This window comes from Octopus bimaculoides, chromosome 24, assembly GCF_001194135.2.
Source record: "Octopus bimaculoides isolate UCB-OBI-ISO-001 chromosome 24, ASM119413v2, whole genome shotgun sequence".
NCBI classification, from domain to species: domain Eukaryota; kingdom Metazoa; phylum Mollusca; class Cephalopoda; order Octopoda; family Octopodidae; genus Octopus; species Octopus bimaculoides.
In genome coordinates, this window is record NC_069004.1 from 9,550,620 (window position 1) to 9,570,206 (window position 19,587).

The 19,587-nt window shown below is 36.7% G+C and overlaps 1 protein-coding gene across 4 annotated transcripts in view; it reads left to right on the forward strand.

Moving 5' to 3' along the window:
* The window catches only part of LOC106876234 (tetratricopeptide repeat protein 38), a 66,700-nt gene that overhangs the window by 7,778 nt on the left and 39,335 nt on the right, over positions 1 to 19,587 (forward strand). For all 4 annotated transcript variants that reach the window (XM_014924714.2, XM_014924716.2, XM_014924713.2 and 1 more), the window contains exons 2-14: positions 221 to 405; positions 3,072 to 3,149; positions 3,979 to 4,060; positions 4,396 to 4,567; positions 5,900 to 6,073; positions 7,673 to 7,748; positions 8,640 to 8,759; positions 9,531 to 9,590; positions 11,090 to 11,128; positions 12,206 to 12,278; positions 13,619 to 13,784; positions 13,922 to 14,078; positions 18,374 to 18,447. In XM_014924714.2, the coding sequence (XP_014780200.1) occupies positions 379 to 405; positions 3,072 to 3,149; positions 3,979 to 4,060; positions 4,396 to 4,567; positions 5,900 to 6,073; positions 7,673 to 7,748; positions 8,640 to 8,759; positions 9,531 to 9,590; positions 11,090 to 11,128; positions 12,206 to 12,278; positions 13,619 to 13,784; positions 13,922 to 14,078; positions 18,374 to 18,447 (1,298 nt within the window). In that variant the 5' untranslated portion in view covers positions 221 to 378. The remainder of the gene's footprint in view (positions 1 to 220; positions 406 to 3,071; positions 3,150 to 3,978; positions 4,061 to 4,395; positions 4,568 to 5,899; positions 6,074 to 7,672; positions 7,749 to 8,639; positions 8,760 to 9,530; positions 9,591 to 11,089; positions 11,129 to 12,205; positions 12,279 to 13,618; positions 13,785 to 13,921; positions 14,079 to 18,373; positions 18,448 to 19,587) is intronic.

Genomic DNA, 19,587 nt, shown 5'->3' on the forward strand with positions numbered 1-19,587 from the left:
TATATATATATATATATATATATATATGTATGTATAGATATATATTTATATGTATATTTGTATGCATATATGTGTTTATATTTATGTACATACATGTGTGTATATATATATATATATTATATATATATATATATATATGTATATATATGTATGTATATGTATGTATGTATACATGTGATAATAAAGTATATACTTGGTATTTGTTTTTGACCTTGAAAAGATATTAAGAAGACAAAGAGATAGTAAGACGTTATCTGGGAGACACGTGAAATGGTTTATGAGAAGTTCTCCTATAAAACTGTGATACTTTGTCAGTGAAGCTAGTTCCTGGTGGTCAACTGAATTTGCAAGAAGAAATCAAGAAAATTCTTAACAATTATGTATTACCAATGGAGAGATAAACAGGTAAGTCTTTTGCCAACATCCTACTCTAAAAAAATGTGTGAATTCACATAGCATAGCTGTGTGTTTAAAAAGCTTGCTTTCCAACTATGTGGTATCAAGTTCAATCCCACTGCATGGTAATTTGGGCAAGTGCCTTCTGTTACAATCCTGGATTGATCGAAGCCTTGTGAGAAGAATTTAGCAGATGGGAACTGGAAAAAGCCCCTTGTGAATACACACACACACATATGTATATTTATATATATATATATATGCATATACACATACCCAGGGTGTTCCAAGATTAAGGCAACCAACTTTTTTCAATTTTGTCAAAGCAAAATATTGTTATATTTCAGGTCTTTCTCTTGGGGAGAGAGAGAGAGATCTTTGGTAAAGCTCTCTGAACTTTCTCCATCCTATTCTTATTCTAGCAAATACACTTTCTGTTCAACTTCCTCCACAGCTAATTGGACCATTTTGGGAAGAAGAAATTATTTACAACTTCCATAGAGCCTCTGGGACATTTGAGAAAATTAGTTTTTCATGTATTAGTTATCTTTATGGTTTCTTTACATTTCCACATACAAACATTACTTTCTCTGTTAACCTTCCTACTATTACAAATGTGATATTGTGCATTGAAAATTTGTCCCCTAAGGCCATACTGTCAATCTAAATTTATACTGTGACGTTTTGAAATATATGAGGGAAGACATTCTGCAAAAGTGACTGGTTCTGTGGAGCACGAAGAACTCGATTCTTCATGATGACAATGCACTTTGTCACAGAAAACAACATGGCATCATTTCTGCACCCACGCTATTTGCCAGATTTAGTACCTACAAACTTCTATCACTCCCCAAAGATGAAACAGCAGCTCAAAGGTTGCTGTTTTAATGTCATGGTTGAGATCCAGAAGGTCCTCGACTCACTTATGGAAAACAACTTCTAATTGCATTCTAAAAGTGGCAGGTATGCTGGAACTTGTGTATTGTTACACAGTTGACTATTTCGAAAGAAATCATGTGAAAACTTAGGTAAATAAGTTATTTTTTATTAAACATAACTCATCCAGGAACCTTTTAATATCACCTCATAAATATTTCAATACCCTAAATAACTCATTGATTATAAATGCTTTTCTTATAATCTAATATGCGTAATTTTTCCCCTAAATTTTTTATCCTATTTAATAGATAACTAACTGTTGTGACATACAATTTCTTTTTCCCTAATTGCCATGACGTGGAATTTTTGATTATTTTTTTTTTATGGCTGTGTTATTTATTGATGTCATCAAAAGTTAAATACTAAACTGGCTTTTCTTTGAATATTTCTTCTAAACGTTTTTTTTTTTCACTTAAATTCATGCCTTTGAGATATTTTCTTAATTCATTTTGAATTTAGTCCATTTTGGACTGCCTTGATAACATTGTGTTAGCATATATTTTCAGACATATTAATATGACTGGTACTTTATACCTTATTTCTGTATCTAAAAATGCTGGCACAATAGATATGGTCATCGTTAATGTATGGTGTAATCATCAATTAAAGATATGAGTTTCTCCATTCTTGTTCTTCTTGTATGTACATATATACTAGCCTTGAAGCTGCCCTTTGCGCGGTATTCAGGCTAGCTCCTGCGGAAGGCACCTTTGAGATCTTCAGTCCCAATATTGGGCCACTTCGTGGCCCTCTACCTTTGTGTGATGAAACGCAGCATATTTACGCTACTGGCATAAATAAACTTGTTTCGCGTTGGCAAAAGTGTATTGATTCTGATGGTGTTTATTTCGATTAATAAAGTTTTGTCTGAGCCGAGATATGTGCATCTGAATTTATAGGTTAAAAACCGCAAGAACTTTCTTGACAACTTAATATTAAGAAGATATATATGTATGGCACATGGCGCAGTGGTTAGAGCGTCATGTTCGCAATCAGGAGGTAGTGAGTTTGATTCCTGGACCAGGCTGTGTGCTATGTTCTTAAGCAAGACACTTTATTTCACATTGCTCCAGTTCACTCAGCTGTAGAAATGAGTTGTGATGTCACAGGTGCCAAGCTGTATCAGCCTTTGCCTTTCCCTCGAATGACATCAATGCTGTGAAGAGGGGAGTCTGGTATGCATGAGTAACTGCTGGTCTTCCATAAACAACCTTGGTCAAACTTGTGTCTTGGAGGGGAAATTTCTAGGTGTAATCTCATGGTCATTCATGACCAAAGGAGGTCTTTTCTCTTTCTCCATAAGTATGCATACATGAGGGGAGTTTCCCCTTATGTTGATATTATGTGATGGCTGTAAACAAACTTCTTTCATTTCTAATCTATAAAATAGCTGAAATGCATGTCTGGCTATAGAGAAATGTATTACCTTACTTGAAAACAGATAAAGGTTTGTGACAGGAAGAGCATTAACCCATAGAGAATCTGTCTCAACAAATTCTGTCTGACCCAGAAATGAAAATGATGAGGAGAAGAGAGGGAAGGTTCAGAAAAGAATGGCAGTACTGTAGTGGTTGTGGTTTTGATGATGATGATGATGATGACGGTGATGATGATAATGGTGTTGATTGTGGTGTTGGTGGTAGTATTGACAAAGATGATGATGGTGACGGTATGATGATGATGATGATAAATGTGTGCACTATTTAATGTAATTCAAACATTCTGTCTTTCCCTAGGCTTGGAAGACATTTGGGATAGATTTATCATCACCCTCTGATGAAGCATGCAAATTATTCGATATCAATTTGAATCAGGTGAAACTCATTCATTTTTATTCTCTTTTAATTTTATTTGTTTCTTTATTTTTCTTTATTTTCCAGTTCTGATACATAACTTCTTTTTTTCTAATTTTCTTCTGTATTTTCTCTTTTTTCCAACATTTTATGTGTGGTCATATTGTTGTAGCTCTTCTTCTTCTTCTTCTTCTTCTTCTTCTTCTTCTTCTTCTTCTTCTCCTTCTCCTTCTTCTTCTTCTTCTCCTCCTCCTTCTTCTTCTTCTCCTTCTTCTTCTTCTTCTTCTTCTTCTTCTTCTTCTTCTTCTTCTTCTTCTTCTTCTTCTTCTTCTTCTCCTCCTTCCAGGTGTGAGAGTATCCGATATATAATTCATTTACCACACCTGATATCTTTTGGTCACACTGTTTTATGTTTCTCTGCACACTTAATGGAGGACATCATAGCTACTACAGTTTCTTCTAAGCACTGTCCTTCCCTCTCTGTTTTCCATATTACTTACAGTTGTTGAAGCTTAATTATTTAGTTACCCTTCTCCTACTCCTCGCTGTTGTTGTTGTTGTCGTTGTGTGCTAATGTTGTAGTGAGAGACCAGCAGCTATAGTGACAGGTGTGTGTACAGGTGGGTGTGACAGCGTGTGTGTATGTGTATGTGTGCTTTAGCATGTGTGTGTGGATGGAATAGTCAGTAATGAATCAGAGACAGTCTGAAGGGTGTGTGAATGACTGGATGTGGATGAGGGCCCAGAGTGGGGTCAGTATTTTAATGCAACTACTCTGTAACTAAAATATAGAATAATAGAGACTTGATGTGTTAAAAGGAAGATTTACTAATCCTTTCTACCACACCAGCTGGTCCGGTTCTGTAATGATGAGGCTTTCGGAGGCATTGCAACCACAACAACTAAAATGTTTGAGGCTGATCCAGATTTCAGTGAGTAATTAATTTAATTTTTTTAAAATTTAATTTTAAATAACAAATAATTTTGTCAGTGAACAGGTCGCAGTCTCAAAGTGACGAAAATATTTTGGCAAATTAAATTTAAATGTTGAAGTGAATCTAACGGTTTTTGTGTGTTTCTTAAATGGCTTATAAACACCTTCCACGCTGCAATTGTTTTCATTCCAGCACACAATCTCAGATCAGGTCGCTTGCTATGCAAGTACATCTCTGTAATTTTAAATAATTAGCTTAAAAAAGAACAGTACACTGCCGTGCTTCTGTATTGATGAGTTGAGTTGTTTCCATTTTCTATTTCAAAAATCCAGTCATGGGACATGTTTTCCAGAAGGGTCTTGCTATTCTCTCACCAAACCAAAATTTACTTGGAAACTCAAGTTTCCAAGAAGAAGTCAAGAAACTGAAAGCATTGTCAAAAACTGCCACTGTTACACCATGGGAGGCACTTCATGTTGATGCTATTGAATGTGGTGCCAAAGGGTAAGTAAATAAGGAACAAAGTTTAATCTGGATAAAAACCAAGAACTGGTGTGTCTGATGCAGTACAAAAGCTGACCAAAATTTAGAATTTAATTTGAACTTATCACAGTTAGCTAAGTAAACTAGCCTTAAAAAAAAAGTAATGTTTAAGCAATTCTCCCCGCTTATATAAACAAATGTATGATTCTATTTAATGATTTAGTGATTCAGTTGTTAGACACTTTAAAACACAGGCACAGTGAGTTCATAGTTTCTTTGATGAGGCCAAATTAGTGTGAAATAACTACAGAGTTATCTTCTCATCATAATCATTATCATCATCATTTAGCATCCATTTTCCATGCTGGAATGTGTTGGATAGTTTGACAGGATCTGACAATCAAGAGGACTGCATTGAGCTGCTATGTCTGTTCTGGCATAACTTCTATGGCTGGATGCCATTCCTAATGTCAGCCACCATAGAGAGTGTACTGGGGTGCTTTTGCATGAGTAAGGTCACTAAGTAACTTGCATGATGAGACCCCCTTGACTAACTGGGAGTGTAGTATTAAGGAAGATGTGCGTCACCCTAAACTGGGAGCATCCAAATTAGTCTTGTAGAAGCCATTTCATGATGATACAAGAAGAGGACAATGTTGTCACACTTACATCGACTACTTGATTGCAGAGACTGGCCTGGAATGTATCCAGGACCTCAAGGCAATGAGGATGGATTGAGAAGTGAGGCAAGTGGATCTTGTTGGTGTGGATTGGATTGGAAACTGACCATAATAATTAGAATAATCTGCAAAATTTCATAAAAACTATATTTTTCAGAAAGTTATAAGGCACTCATCCTGCACCTCTAATGTTAACTCTCTCTCTCTGTCTTTCCTTTACTTGCTTTCTCTTCCTCTCTCTCTATAGTGTAAAGCATGACAGGAGGAGTGGGGGTGCGTGGCTTAGTGGTTACGGCATTGGATTCATGATCGAAAGATTGTGGTTTCGATTCCTGGACCGGGCGACACGTTGTGTTCTTGAGCAAAACACTTCATTTCATGTTGCTCCAGTCCTCTCAGCTTGCAAAAATGAGTAACGCTGCGATGGACTGGCATCACGGCCAGCTGGGAAACACATATGCCATAGAAACCGGAAAACCAGACCCATGAGCCTGGCTAGGCTTTAAAAGGGCGCATTTATTTATTATATGACAGGAGGAGACATCAACTAACCAATCAACCAACATTTATATCAATTATTATTAAATTAAACATACATATCCTCTTTAACAAAATTTATGATGAAACAAGATTTACGATGATATATTTTAGAAATTTTTCTTTTAATTTTCAGAGATCTGTTAGGTGCCTGCAAAATCTGGCAGGACATTTTGGTAGAGACACCTTTAGACATTTTGGCTTTGAAACTGTCACAGTTTGCTAACTATTTTCTTGGAAAAACTCCTCAACTCCTCCATTCTGTTGCTAGTGTCCTCTCTCATTGGACTCCATCTGTTCCCAACCATGGGTAAGACTTATGTTCTTCTATATATGTTTGTATTTTTCTTTGAGTTTTATTTAAATTCTTCTTTAGTGAGTTTAAGCCAGTCACTAACGAAACTAAGCTTATGCACCATATAGCTGGTTTGGGCACAGAAGAAAAGCCATAGTATTTAATAATAATTATTATTCTTATCATTAAAATATTAATACTAAATTAATATACATGTACATTTTTTTAATTGATAAATTTATCTTATAAGCATTTTGCAATGGGAATGGGAGTCTGGCTGAAATTCAAATGAAATGAAAATTACATGTGGCCTTAGCAACTACATCATCATCATCATCATTGTTTAACGTCCGCTCTCCATGCTGGCATGGGTTGGATGATTTGACTGAGGACTGGTGAAACCAGATGGCTGCACCAGGCTCCAATCTGATTTGGCAGAGTTTCTACAGCTGGATGCCCTTGCTAATGCCAACCACTCCGAGAGTGTAGTGGGTGCTTTTACGTGCCTCCAGCACGAAGGCCAGTCAGGCGGTACTGGCAACGGCCATACTCGAAATGGTGTATTTTACGTGCCACCTGCACAGGAGCCAGTCCAGCGGTTCTGGCAACAACCTCGCTCAAATGTCTTTTCACGTGCCACTGGCATGCATGCATGTATGTATATATGTATATATGCAAGTATGTGTATGTGTGTACATATGTATTTATGTATATATATAGTGTGTGTCTCTATGTATTTATATATATGTGTGTGTGTATGTGTGTATGTATGTATGTACTTATTTGTAGTCCTTTTTTTTGTGGTTCTTTTCTTTAGATTATATATGTTTGTGGTGTGTGTATGTGTGTGTGTCTGTGTCTGTGATTATGCATACATACACATTTATAAGGCAGCGAGCAGGCAGAAACGTTAGCACACCGGGCGAAATGCTTAGTGGTATTTCGTCTGCCGCTATGTTCTGAGTTCAAATTCCGCCGAGGTCGACTTTGCCTTTCATCCTTTTGGGGTCAATTAAATAAGTACCAGTTACTCACCGGGGTCGATATAATCGACTTAATCCGTTTGTCTGTCCTTGTTTGTCCCCTCTGTGTGCAGCCCCTTGTGGGTAGTAAAGAAATAATACATACACATCTATCTATCTATCTATCTATCTATCTATCTATCTATATCTCTATTTGTCTGTCTGTCTAAGTGGCATTTTGGCCATGTGAGTTCAAATTCTTCCAAGGTCAACTTTGCCTTTCGTCCTTTTGGAGTCGATATAATAAATACCAGTTGAATACTGGGGTTGATGTAATTGATTTGCCCCTTCCCCAGAAATTGCTGGCCTTGTGCCAAAATTTGAAACCATTATCAATCTATGCTCATTGGAACTGCTGACTTTTTACCCTCTATTTACAAATGTGTGTATGAATGTGTGTGTGTGTGTGTACATATATGTATATATAGAAAGAAGAGATATGTAACTACTATATATCCCTCTCTCTCTTGCTCTCTCTCCCTCTTTCTGCCCCAGCATGGCTGTAGTCCAATGACTGAAATAAGTGAAAGATAAAAGAGAGATATATATCCATACACTTGTTTATATATTTGTTTGAAATATGCTTTCCCAGTTATGTCCATGGCATGATGGCATTTGGACTTGAAGAGAACAATATGTATGAAGAAGCCGAGAAAGAAGCTGCCCAGGTAACATATTTCTGTCTGTTTGCACACCTGTGTATCTGTAGTCTGTGAGTCTGTTAGTCTGTGAGTCTGTTAGTCTGTGAGTCTGTTAGTCTGTGAGTCCGTTAGTCTGTGAGTCTGTTAGTCTGTGAGTCTGTGAGTCTCTAGTGCATGAAATTGTTAGTCTATTGTCCGACATCTGCCTGCCTGCATATTTGTGTGCCTGTCTTGTCCTTCATTTCTTTTGTCCATTTTCTCTTCTATCTCATTCAACTAAGTTTCTTCACGGCAGTGCCCCAGCATGGCCACAGTCTGGTGACTGAAACAAGTAAGAGAATTGTTTGTGAAAGATAAATCAAAGTAAAAGCATGAAGGTCTCCACAACACAGAAGAAATTAAGCAAAGCAATTATCGTTATTTTATCTTCATTGATGTTTTTCTTTGTTAATTATAATGTTCTATTGTTCTTTCTTTTATTCTTTTACTTGTTTCAGTCATTTGACTGTGGCCATGCTGGAGCACTGCCTTTAGTCGAACAAATCGATCCCAGGACTTATTATTTGTCAGCTTAGTACTTATTCTATCAGTCTCTTTTGCCAAAGCGCTAAGCTACAAGAACATAAACAAACCAACGTCGTTTGTCAAGTGATGGTGGGGGGGGGGGACAAACACAGACACACAAACATATGCATATACATACACACACATATATATATATATAAATATGTGACGGGCTTCTTTCAGTTTCCTTCTACCAAATCCACTCACAAGGCTTTGGTCGGTTTGAGGCTACAGTGTAGAAGACACTTGCTCAAGGTGCTGAACCCAGAACCATGTTGTTGGTAAGCAAGCTACTTACCGCACAGCCACTTTTGCGCCTATTGATTTCTTTTTTTTATTGACTTTTTTTTTCAGTCTCTTTCTATCAACAAAACTGATATTTGGGCAAGCCATGCCAAAGGTCATGTCTGGGAAATGCAAGGTGAATTCGAAAAAGGAATTGATTATTTTGACAAAACCGAAAAGGATTGGTCGGTAAGTTATTTTTTTTTTCTTTGTTGCTGATGTTGTTGTTGTTGTTGTTATTGCTGTTTAGCCCTTGGTCCAACCTGATCAAGCAGTTTGGAGGTGTTCCTACCGATACTGTCCAGTCTTTTTAGTGATATCTAAGACTAAGTTATCCAGTGTGCTCTTTATATTTTTACAATGTGATGTTTGATATGTGGCAGATTTGGTTGCTATTTTTTGCAGACATGGTGATCATATTATGGCTCCCTCATAAGTTTGTGACATATTTCAAGTTACAGCAGAGAAAATATTTCTCTTATGGTTAAAAGGTGTGAAAACACCCTATTTGTTCAGTATTGCCATCTATCAAGAATCCCAGATATCAGTGTTTCAAGCCTGTTGGCTTTTATCAATGGGAGGTACCTAAGCATCTTACTTTTTAAAATATATCTAACACATAAAGAGAGTCTGAAAGATTGCTTGGATATACATGGCATATATTGTCTACCTCTCTATCTTTCTATCTATCTGTCTGTCTATCTATCCATCCATCCCCCCATCCACCCATTCATCCAACCAACCAGCCAACCAACCAACCAAACCTATCAACCATATAATATCTGTACATTACCCCTGTATTCACCATGTCATTGTTACACTACCTTCCTCTATTACATACCATTGCTATATCTATATATTGCTTCCATATATCTGTTATATCAGTTAAATAATGCATGATATCATAAGACAAGTGACCTTCGTATGAACTTTATTTCTGTGGGGTTTTTTTTTTTGCAGTCATGTGACATGTTAACTTACCATGTTTACTGGCATTGGGCTGTGTACCACATTGAAAGGGTAAGTCTCTACTCCTTTGATTCCATCACTGTGAATAATAATAATCCCTTTTTACAGAAAACACAAAGCCTGAAATTTGTGGGGAGAGGACTAGTCGATTACATCGACCCCAGTGTTTCACTGGTACTTAATTTATCAACCCCAGAAAGATGAAAGCCGAAGTTGACTTCAGTGGAATTTGAACTCACAACATAGTGATGGGTGAAATACCACTAAGCATTTCATCTAGCATGCTAACGACTGGTTGTTGTTAGCGCAATTTGTCTTTTACTCTGTCACGCCAATCTGCAGTGAATAACCAATTGAAGCCCCTAAATAAGATCACGTGAGACAGCTTGTTCTCAACCCAGTTTGAGCCTACGGCTCTTTATAAAAACCCAGCTTCACCTCGTCTCAAGGTCTTTATTCCTGACCTTTTAAGGTCTAGCCACTGACCATACAAGGCAGCCAGTTCCAGTGACAACACAACAGCAGCCATATTGAGACTTACCAACTTCGTCCAACAGCATTACAGCGACCTCTTTCATCAGCTTCTTAACGCCATCAACATCCTCTCTCTACATACACAGCTCAACCAGCAACTCACCCAGGTTCCAATACTTCATTGTTCTTGAATTACTTCACCAGGTGAAATACTTAGCAGCATTTCGTCTGTCTTCGTGTTCTGAGTCCAAATGCTGCTGAGGTCAACTTTGCCTTTCATCTTTTCAGGGTCGATAAAATAAAGATCAGTTGAGCACTGGGAGTGATGTAATTGACTTATCCCCCCACCTAAAGTTTCAGGCCTTGTGCCTATAATAGAAAAATTTATTGTCATTATCATCATCTTAATAACCACTCTCGCATGCTTTCAGTGATACCATTAGTGGTAAGATTGGTGTCACTTAAGGCATCAATGTCATAGTTAATGATGGTGACACTTGCCATGAATATCCTGCTTAAACTGGGGCAAGTCAACACCTACAGGAAAGACATGGACACAGAGGGCGTTCCAAGGGTTTAACAATATGAAGAGGAAGACTTGAGTGTATGACTAGTGCAGGGCCTGGAGGTCTGGACACAATGTGGGTAATGGTAGAAGACATGTGGGAATCAGGAATGCTTCAGTGGGGGTAGTATGAGATCAGCCAGCTCTGATGAGCAGGGACCATAATAGTAGCTGTAGAAACGGTAAAGAGAGGAGAATCAGAAGTTGGAATGTGGAATGAGTGACTTTAAGATCATTTAGTCCAGTGACCTTTCTCTAAATACAGTCTGTACGTGTAGTAGCAACAGCAGCAGCAGTTGCAGTGGCAGTATTCTAGATGTGGAGGGCAAAACTCCATTGTGATTATTATTACTCTCACCTGTGTTTTGAACAGTACCAGTAATTGTTTTGGGGGCAGGATGTGATGTCTTTTATGGCTCTAAAGAAAAGGGTCAGAAGAATTGAAGCCTACAAGGTAACTGAATATTGGTTTCTAGTAAGTTCAATTTCTTATTTTCTTCTTTCATCATAGGGAGACTATTCTTCAGCCATGGAAATTTACAAAAAAGGGGTAAGTACTAAGTTTTTTTTTTATCTCATTTATTGTAAAAAAGAGATTTTTGTTTTTATGAATTTGAATTTTTGCTGACAGTTTTCTGTTTATGTAATTATGTTTTCTACATCAATATATGAATTGGTATCACAATGGGCTTCTTTCAGTTTCTGTCTACCAAATCCACTCACAAGGCTTTGGTCGGTCCGAGGCTATAGTAGAAGACACTTGCCCAAGGTGCCACGGAGTGGGACTGAACCCGGGACCATGTGGTTGGTAAGCAAGCTACTTACCACACAGCCACTCCTGCACCTATATTAGCTCACTCTCTCCTTTAAATCAACATTGATTGTATAGATGTATGGTGTATCACATGTTAGGGGCCAAAGTGATTGCAAAGCAATGTGAGATGAAGTGCTTTGCTCAAAGACACAACTCACCACCTGGTCCAAGAATTGAAACTACAATCTCATGATTATGAATGCAGCATCCTAACCACTAGACCATGTGCCTTCACACACTGACCCCCACACACTCATACATATGCCCATCACACACACATGCACACTCACACACACATACATACATACACACATACCTACATACATACCTACATACATACATACACACATACCTACATACATACATACATACATGCATACATACATACATATCAAGATATTTAAAGCAAAATAGCAAAACTAGTATTAAAAATTGTCTCGTATTTAGTTTGCAAAATTATTGATGTGAACTTGTATTTTGAAACAGATTTTGTTGCATTTTGGGAGGGTCATTATGTTAATAATAAACACACACACTGATTCAACTTCACTTCTTTTATTATTATTATTAGCCATTTTGTTAACCATTTAAGCAATTAACTAATTGATTGCTTGGTTAATTGTTCTGTCAATCAATCAATCAAACTAGATTTGTCAATGTCCTTTCATTGCCATTTGCAACCTTGTCAGTGGCATACTTTCTTTACACCACGTCTGCTTCAAAATTGTCTCAAAATAAAATAAAAATAAGTATATTAGACATCATTGAAATGTTAAAGTAACTCCTCAATCATTCTTTCTATTTCATCTTCAGTTTCATCCAGATGTTTCAGGCTTTTTAGCCATCAAAGATGCAGCTTCTTTGTTATACCGTCTTGGATTGGAAGGTTGGTAAACTATTTTGTTAAAGAAATTGCTGCTACTACTACTGCTTCTTATTCTTTTCCTCCTCTCCTTCTCCATTTGTTCTCCTCCTTCTAGAGCAGGCCTGGCCAACTCAAATTACATTGCAGGCCACTTTAATCACAGAAAGTTTGCACTATTTAAAGATTCATAAAGTTGGTTGGCTGTTGACTCTCTGGAGATCATCCACTCTTTGACAGGTTGTGGGTTTCATCCTGCAGGGTTCCAGCAAATTCTACTCTCCTTACCAGACAAGTGCTTCATAAAGTTGTCAGTTTAGTTGCTGACAGCCTAACCATGAATCAGATTGCACTGTATTGCAGGTTATCAATATTATTATTATTATTATTATTATTATTATTATTATTATTATTATTATTATTATTATTATTATTAATGCTGCTGCTGCTGTTGTTGTGGAGCTGTCAGAATTGTTAGCATGCTGGGCAAAATGTTTAAGTGACATTTTTTCTCTGTCCTTATGTTCTGAGTTTAAATGCCACTGAAGTGAACTTTGCCTTTCATCCTTTTGGGGTCGATATATTAAGTACCAGTGAAACACTGGGGTTGACGTAATTGACTAGTCCCCTCCACCAAAATTTCAGGCCTTGTACTTTTAGTAGAAAGGATCAATGTTATTATTATTGTTACTACTACTACTACTACTACTACTACTACTACTACTACTACTACTACTAATAATAATAATAATAATAATAATAATAATAATAATAATAATATTGATTTCAAAATTTTTTGTATCTCAGTGCTATGAGCTAACTTAAGTGGGTTTATTTTGGGACAACAATTTTGGGATTGAATATATGAAGGCATATGATGTGGTTCCTCATTTCATGGATTCTGAAATGTCTAGAGATGGTCAGGGCAGTAAAAAATTTGATTTATTTGTTCAAAAATTGTAACCTCAGCCCTCCAAAAACTTTCAAATGATCTTCACCATTCCTAAAAAGATAGGCCAGTTGCTTGTATTCTGTGTGCTTTTGCAAGCCAGTCTTTTCTGTCCACTTCTTGAGCCTCTTAAACTGTTGTCGTTATGGCCTCAATGACAATCAGTATGACCTCACTTCATCTGCAACCCCACAATCTGCTCATCTCTCTTTTCAGGTCCTGGTATATATATATATATATATATATATATATATCTACCTTGTTAATTTCTTTTTCTGTTATTCTTGTATCAAATGAACAGGTCACATCAATTATATAACAAGTCCATTCCCTTTCCTCGAACATTAAGATATCTGATCTTTTATATTTAAAGGGCTTTAATGACTGATGTTTCTAAATTCTTACATTCACACAGATATTGATTGCAGCAAGGAATGGAAGGCTGTCTTCAACTTATGCCATTCCCATATGGAGGATCACTTTTTTATATTTCAAGACATACATATCCTAATGGCGTTGTTGAGTGCAGATGAAATGAAAATGGCACAGGAATTTACGCATTCTATGACCAGTGGTTCTGTGTAAGTCAATTCTTACTGAATGTTGTACCTATGCCAGGAGCAATTATTAACATCATCATCATCATCATCATTATCATCATTATCATTTCATTTCATTTTATTTTGTCTTGTTTTTTTTTTGTTTTTGTTTTTTTCAGTCCCACTAGTAAATATTTCCAGAAAATTGTAAAAGAAGTTGGCAAAGCTGTGTGTGAGGCTCTTGTTGCTTATAAAGAAGGGGATTATGCAGATGTTGTAGAGTTGCTGATGCCAATTCAATTCCAGCTTCGTGAAGTTGGAGGAAGCAATGCTCAGGTGAGTTGACCGAGGAATTGTTTTTGTATTTTTTTTTTGGTAAATTTCCTCATGGAAGTAAGTGTAGTTGTTGTCATTGTTTAACCCTCGACTGGTCAATTCTGGTGAAAGGTTTCCACTTGTGACCATCTCGACCTAATTTCAGGCAACAAGTTCTAGGATTACATCATCCAATGTATCTGTCTCCCCACCATTGCTAGACAACTGATGCTAATGTATTTATGTCCCTGTAACACAGCAGTTCAGCAAAAGTGAGCAATAGAATAAATACTAGGCTTACAAAAAATAAGTCCTGGGGTCGATTTCTTCGACAGTGCTCCAGCATGGCTGTAGTCAAATAACTGAAACAAGTAAAAGAATAAAAGAACATGTGTGTGTGTGTGTGTATATAAATATATATTCTTTTCTCTTTTACTCTTTTACTTGTTTCAGTCATTTGACTGTAGCCATGCTGGAGCACCGTCTTTAGTGGAACAGATTGACCCCAAGACTTATTCTTTGTAAACCTAGTACTTATTCTATCGGTCTCTCTTGACTAAAGGCGGTGCTCCAGCATGGCTGCAGTCAAATGACTGAAACAAATAAAAGAACATATCCGAGAAATGGAACAAGAATGCAATGGACGACAATAAAATATCCGGACAGATAGACAATACAAAGACAAACAGGAAACATAACCAGTGCTTGTGCACCATTACCTCAATACCCAAGACATCAGCTTTCCTCAGGACCTGTAAGTCTGGAGTGTTTAAGGTCCAGTCAACATTCAGAATGTGTCTCAGACATCTCTGATGAAAGTGTTCAAGGACCCTTACATGACATTTGTAAAGGGTCCATGTCTCAAATTCATACATACATACATACATACATACATATATATATATATATATAATTATATGTATTTCTTCTATCTTAATGAATAAAAATTCTTCGGATAGAATAAATGGGTTAATAGAAACCAATGTAACAAAGAACACAAAATAACTGTGGTGTAGTTCCTGTTTTTAAGGCAGGAACTCCTTGAAATTTTATATATATATATATATAAATGGATGGGTGAATTTACCTTTTGTTTACAGTAAACATGAAAAATTCAATAAACAATTACCAGGGTAGCAAAATTCACACAAGTCACAAGCATGTAGCAACCTGTTCAAAGGCAGAAACTCCGGGTTAATGTGCAGTAGTTCGTATAGTATAAGTAAATAAATGGAGTTAAACATACTTTCTGAAGCATAGTTATGCTATAAAAAAATGGAAAGTCACCAATTTAGCAAAAGTTACAATGCGACACCAATGTAACATATATATATATATATAAAAGCAAATGGAAAATGAAAACAAAAACAACACAATTCAAAAGCCATACACAGTGAATATATTAGGTTTATGCTCAATCTAAATTGGAAAAAAAAAGTGGTGGGAGGGTGTGACGTTTTGAGCATGGTTCTTCATCAGAAAGAGGAAAGGTCAAGAGAGAAGGAAAAAATAGTCCAAGAAAAGTACATTTGTGGTTATATGGCTGAAGTGACCTGAATTGGAAATAGAAAGATGTGTACATGTACACATGTGCACATACATGCCCTGACACATCCATACATTGTGAGACATTCATTTAACCACATAGGTACACAGCTACAGGCCACTATACAACTTAGCATATACATACATACATACATAAGAATTTACATGTGAACAGGTTTATCCTGTTTCTTGAATTATGTAAGCAGGTCACCCATGAAGCTTTAGGAGAAATGAAAGCGTTTGCTCTCACAATGTTCTCATTAGTCATTCTATAATTCAAAGGAAAAAGAACCCAGCTTTACTGTTCTATAAAGTTGGGTTAGAATGACCCAACAATACATAGATTTACCAATATTACATTGACATAATGTGGGTGGGTCCTTTTTGGTGTCTTTCTTTGCAGACACAAATTGCTTCATGTTTAACAAGTTTACTTCTCACCTACATAGTTTTAAATTGAGTCCCACTACATGACACCTTGGGCAAGTGTCTTCTACTATAGCCCCATGCTAACCAAAGCGTTGTGAGTGGATTTGGCAACAGAAACTGATAAAAGCCCATCATATATATATATATATATATATATATATATATATATATATGCATGCATGCATCAAACACACACACACACACAATATGCAAGGTGCATAAGGTATTTGAGGACATATCTTTTTGTGTCATTGCTGCATTTTTTGCTAACTCTGTATAATCTTTGTTTCAGAAAATAATAGTAGGTGAGCATAGCGATTTAGAAATATTTCAAGTTTTAAAAGTTGCCAGATCTTTCATTGACAAAGTTTGTAAGGATCTAGAGACTAATGATGGAAACACATCACCAGTATCAAAGCATAAAAACCATTCTAAATGCTCTGAAATCATCAGAACACTTGATTTTATCCAGCAAGTTTAACAGACCATTGATTACAATCCCAGAAAGTCCATGAGGTCAATTGCAAAAGATCTCCATGTATCAGAAATGTTGTCCACGAAGACATCAGATATAAGTCTTATGTGATGAGGAAAGGTCAATTTGTCAGAGAAAGCAAAAGAAAATCACTACATCAGATCTAAAATGCTCTTAAACAAACTGAAAAACCCAGCAGAAGAGGATTTGATTTGGTTTTTCTCAAACGAGAACAACTTTGACCAAGATCAAAAAGTTAACAGAAGAAATGACAGATGGTTATGAACAGACCCTTCTGAAGATGCAAGTGGTATGCATACAAAATTTCCAGCAACTGCCATGGTTTTAAGGGATGTCAGCAATGAAGGACATGTGATGCCACCTTACTTATTTCCACAAGGCCTTAAAGTTAACTCTGCCACCTACATTGAGGTCCTGGAAATAATTGTTACGCCCTGGATAGACAGTGTATGCAATGGAAGGCCATATGTGTTTCAGCAAAACTCTGCACTATCACACACGGCTCTAATAATACAGGAATGGATGGCTGAAAATGTTCATGATCACACAACCCCTAACATTTGGCCTCCTAATTCCCCAGATCTCAATCCACTGGACTATTACGTGTGAAGCATTGTTGAGAGAGAGGTCGATGAATACGACCATAACACCAAAAATTCTTTGAAAGCTGTCATAGTCAGAGTAATGTGCAAAATGAACCAGGACCACTTGATTCGAACATGTAGATGATTCAGATCTCATATAGAAGCAATTGTTGAAGCTGAAGGTGGCTTTATTGAATAACATTATAGAAAAAAAGGTTTATATTTATCCTCATAGCATTTTTTGATAAATAAAGTTATCTGTTATATATCTGTGTTTTTATAAACATAAATCTATCCTCAAATGTCTTATGCACCCTGTATATATGTATGTGCGTGCATGTCTGTATCTCCTTGTCTTGATATTACATGATAGTTGTAAGTGAGTGTCCTATCATTACAAGCAGTATCCGTCGTTTCCAGTATTCTATGAAGCAATGTCTGGCCATAGAAAATCTGCCTTAGTAGAAACTCTATCCGACCTTTGTGAGCATGGAAAAGTGGATCTTAAGACAATGATGATAGGGTGTAAGTTAGAGAGATTTGACCTTCTATTTCTTGTAAACAAAATGATCAATTAGAGGCGACCTCAGCAATGTTTCTTTGCTCTGTATGTTTTGTAGAATTCTGAAGAGGATTTTAAGAACAATGGAGTCCAGTGGATCTCCATTTAAGAATCACTGATTTAACTATTCTAGCTTATTACTATTATTCTTTTGTTTATTCATCTAAAATTTTACGGCTTCAGTTGGTCAGGACTCACCATATCATGTATTGGCACCATTGATGGACAAACTTGGGCAAGGTTTATTTTATGGAAAACTAGTAATTGTACATGAATGCAAATTTCCTCTCTCCATACAGAAAGACAAGGCACAATCCAATAAAGATTGGCATCCGTTGTGTTGCAGAATTGTTATATCTCAACGCTACTGCTAGCACCTTCGGATGACCTCTATTCAACTGCTACACAACTGCTACTCGACTGCTACTCAACACTCCTACCACGGCCAGACTACCTCTATTTATATGTCTTGGGAGATCCTACTTCTTCGCTTGGGGGCGTCGACACAACAAGAATGTAAAGAACCAGAACAAATATTCTAAATCATCATGTCCGACACACATACAGTTCTGCCAATCTAGTACCTTGAACTGGTACCTTGTTTTTGATTGCGGTATTTGAACGCATAGCACTATACATTCTATCTTTTTGCTGATGGCTCTGAAAATTTGAAATTATTTATTTATTTATCCATTTCCAGAGAGATGTTCTGAATCTTCTGTTAATAGTTTCTGCCATGAAATCTCCCAGAGAACACCACCAAAAATTAGCAAGGTAAATATTGTTCTAAATTACATTTGTGGTCACAGGTAGGTAAACAGACAGAGAGACAACTATATAGCTTGAAAATTATGTATGTAAGTATGTATGTATGTATGCATTTATGTATTTACAAGTGTGTGTAAATGTGTATATATGTATGTGAGTATGTTATACCCATATATATACTCTTTTTACTCTTTTACTTGTTTCAGTCATTTGACTGCGGCCATGCTGGAGCACCGCCTTTAGTCGAGAAAATCGACCCCAGGACTTATTCTTTGTAAGCCTAGTACTTATTCTATCGGTCTCTTTTTGCCGAACCGCTAAGTTACGGGGACGTAAACACACCAGCATCGGTTGTCAAGCGATGGTGGAGGAACAAACACAGACACACAAACACACATACATATATATATATATATATATATACATATATACGACAGGCTTCTTTCAGTTTCCGTCTACCAAATCCACTCACAAGGCTTTGGTTGGCCCGAGACTATAGTGGAAGACACTTGCCCAAGGTGCCACGTAGTGGGATTGAACCCGGAACCATATGGTTTGTAAGCAAGCTACTTACCACACAGCCACTCCTATGCCTATTCGTATATTTACATATATATATATATATATAAGAATGCCTATATTGATATACATGTATACATTTTTTACAATACTGCATGCTATAAAGATTAATGTACCCATTCTATTGACAAATATATGAGTGCCTGTTTTTCCTGACTAATTGTTTCTTACTTTCCTTTTCTTTATTACCATTTCACTTTTTGCATCAACCTTCTTCGTACTTTTTCTTCTCGTTTTGGCACAGCCCAGTGTCCTGGTTTTTAAGTATACCTACTGTATGAACTGAACCTGAAAGATTGCTTGGAGATATATGATGTCTTTTATAAATCTGCCAATTTAAAGTATTGTGAAGCATGAAACTATTAGTAGCTCTTTTGTAGTTTTATATATTAAATTGAGAGTGGCTACACTCTCAGAGTGGTTGGTGTTAGGAAGGGCATCCAGCTGTAGAAACTCTACCAAATCAGATTGGAGCCTGGTGTAGCCATCCGGTTTCACCAGTCCTCAGTCAAATCGTCCAACCCATGCTAGCATGGAAAGCGGACGTTAAACGATGATGATCATGAT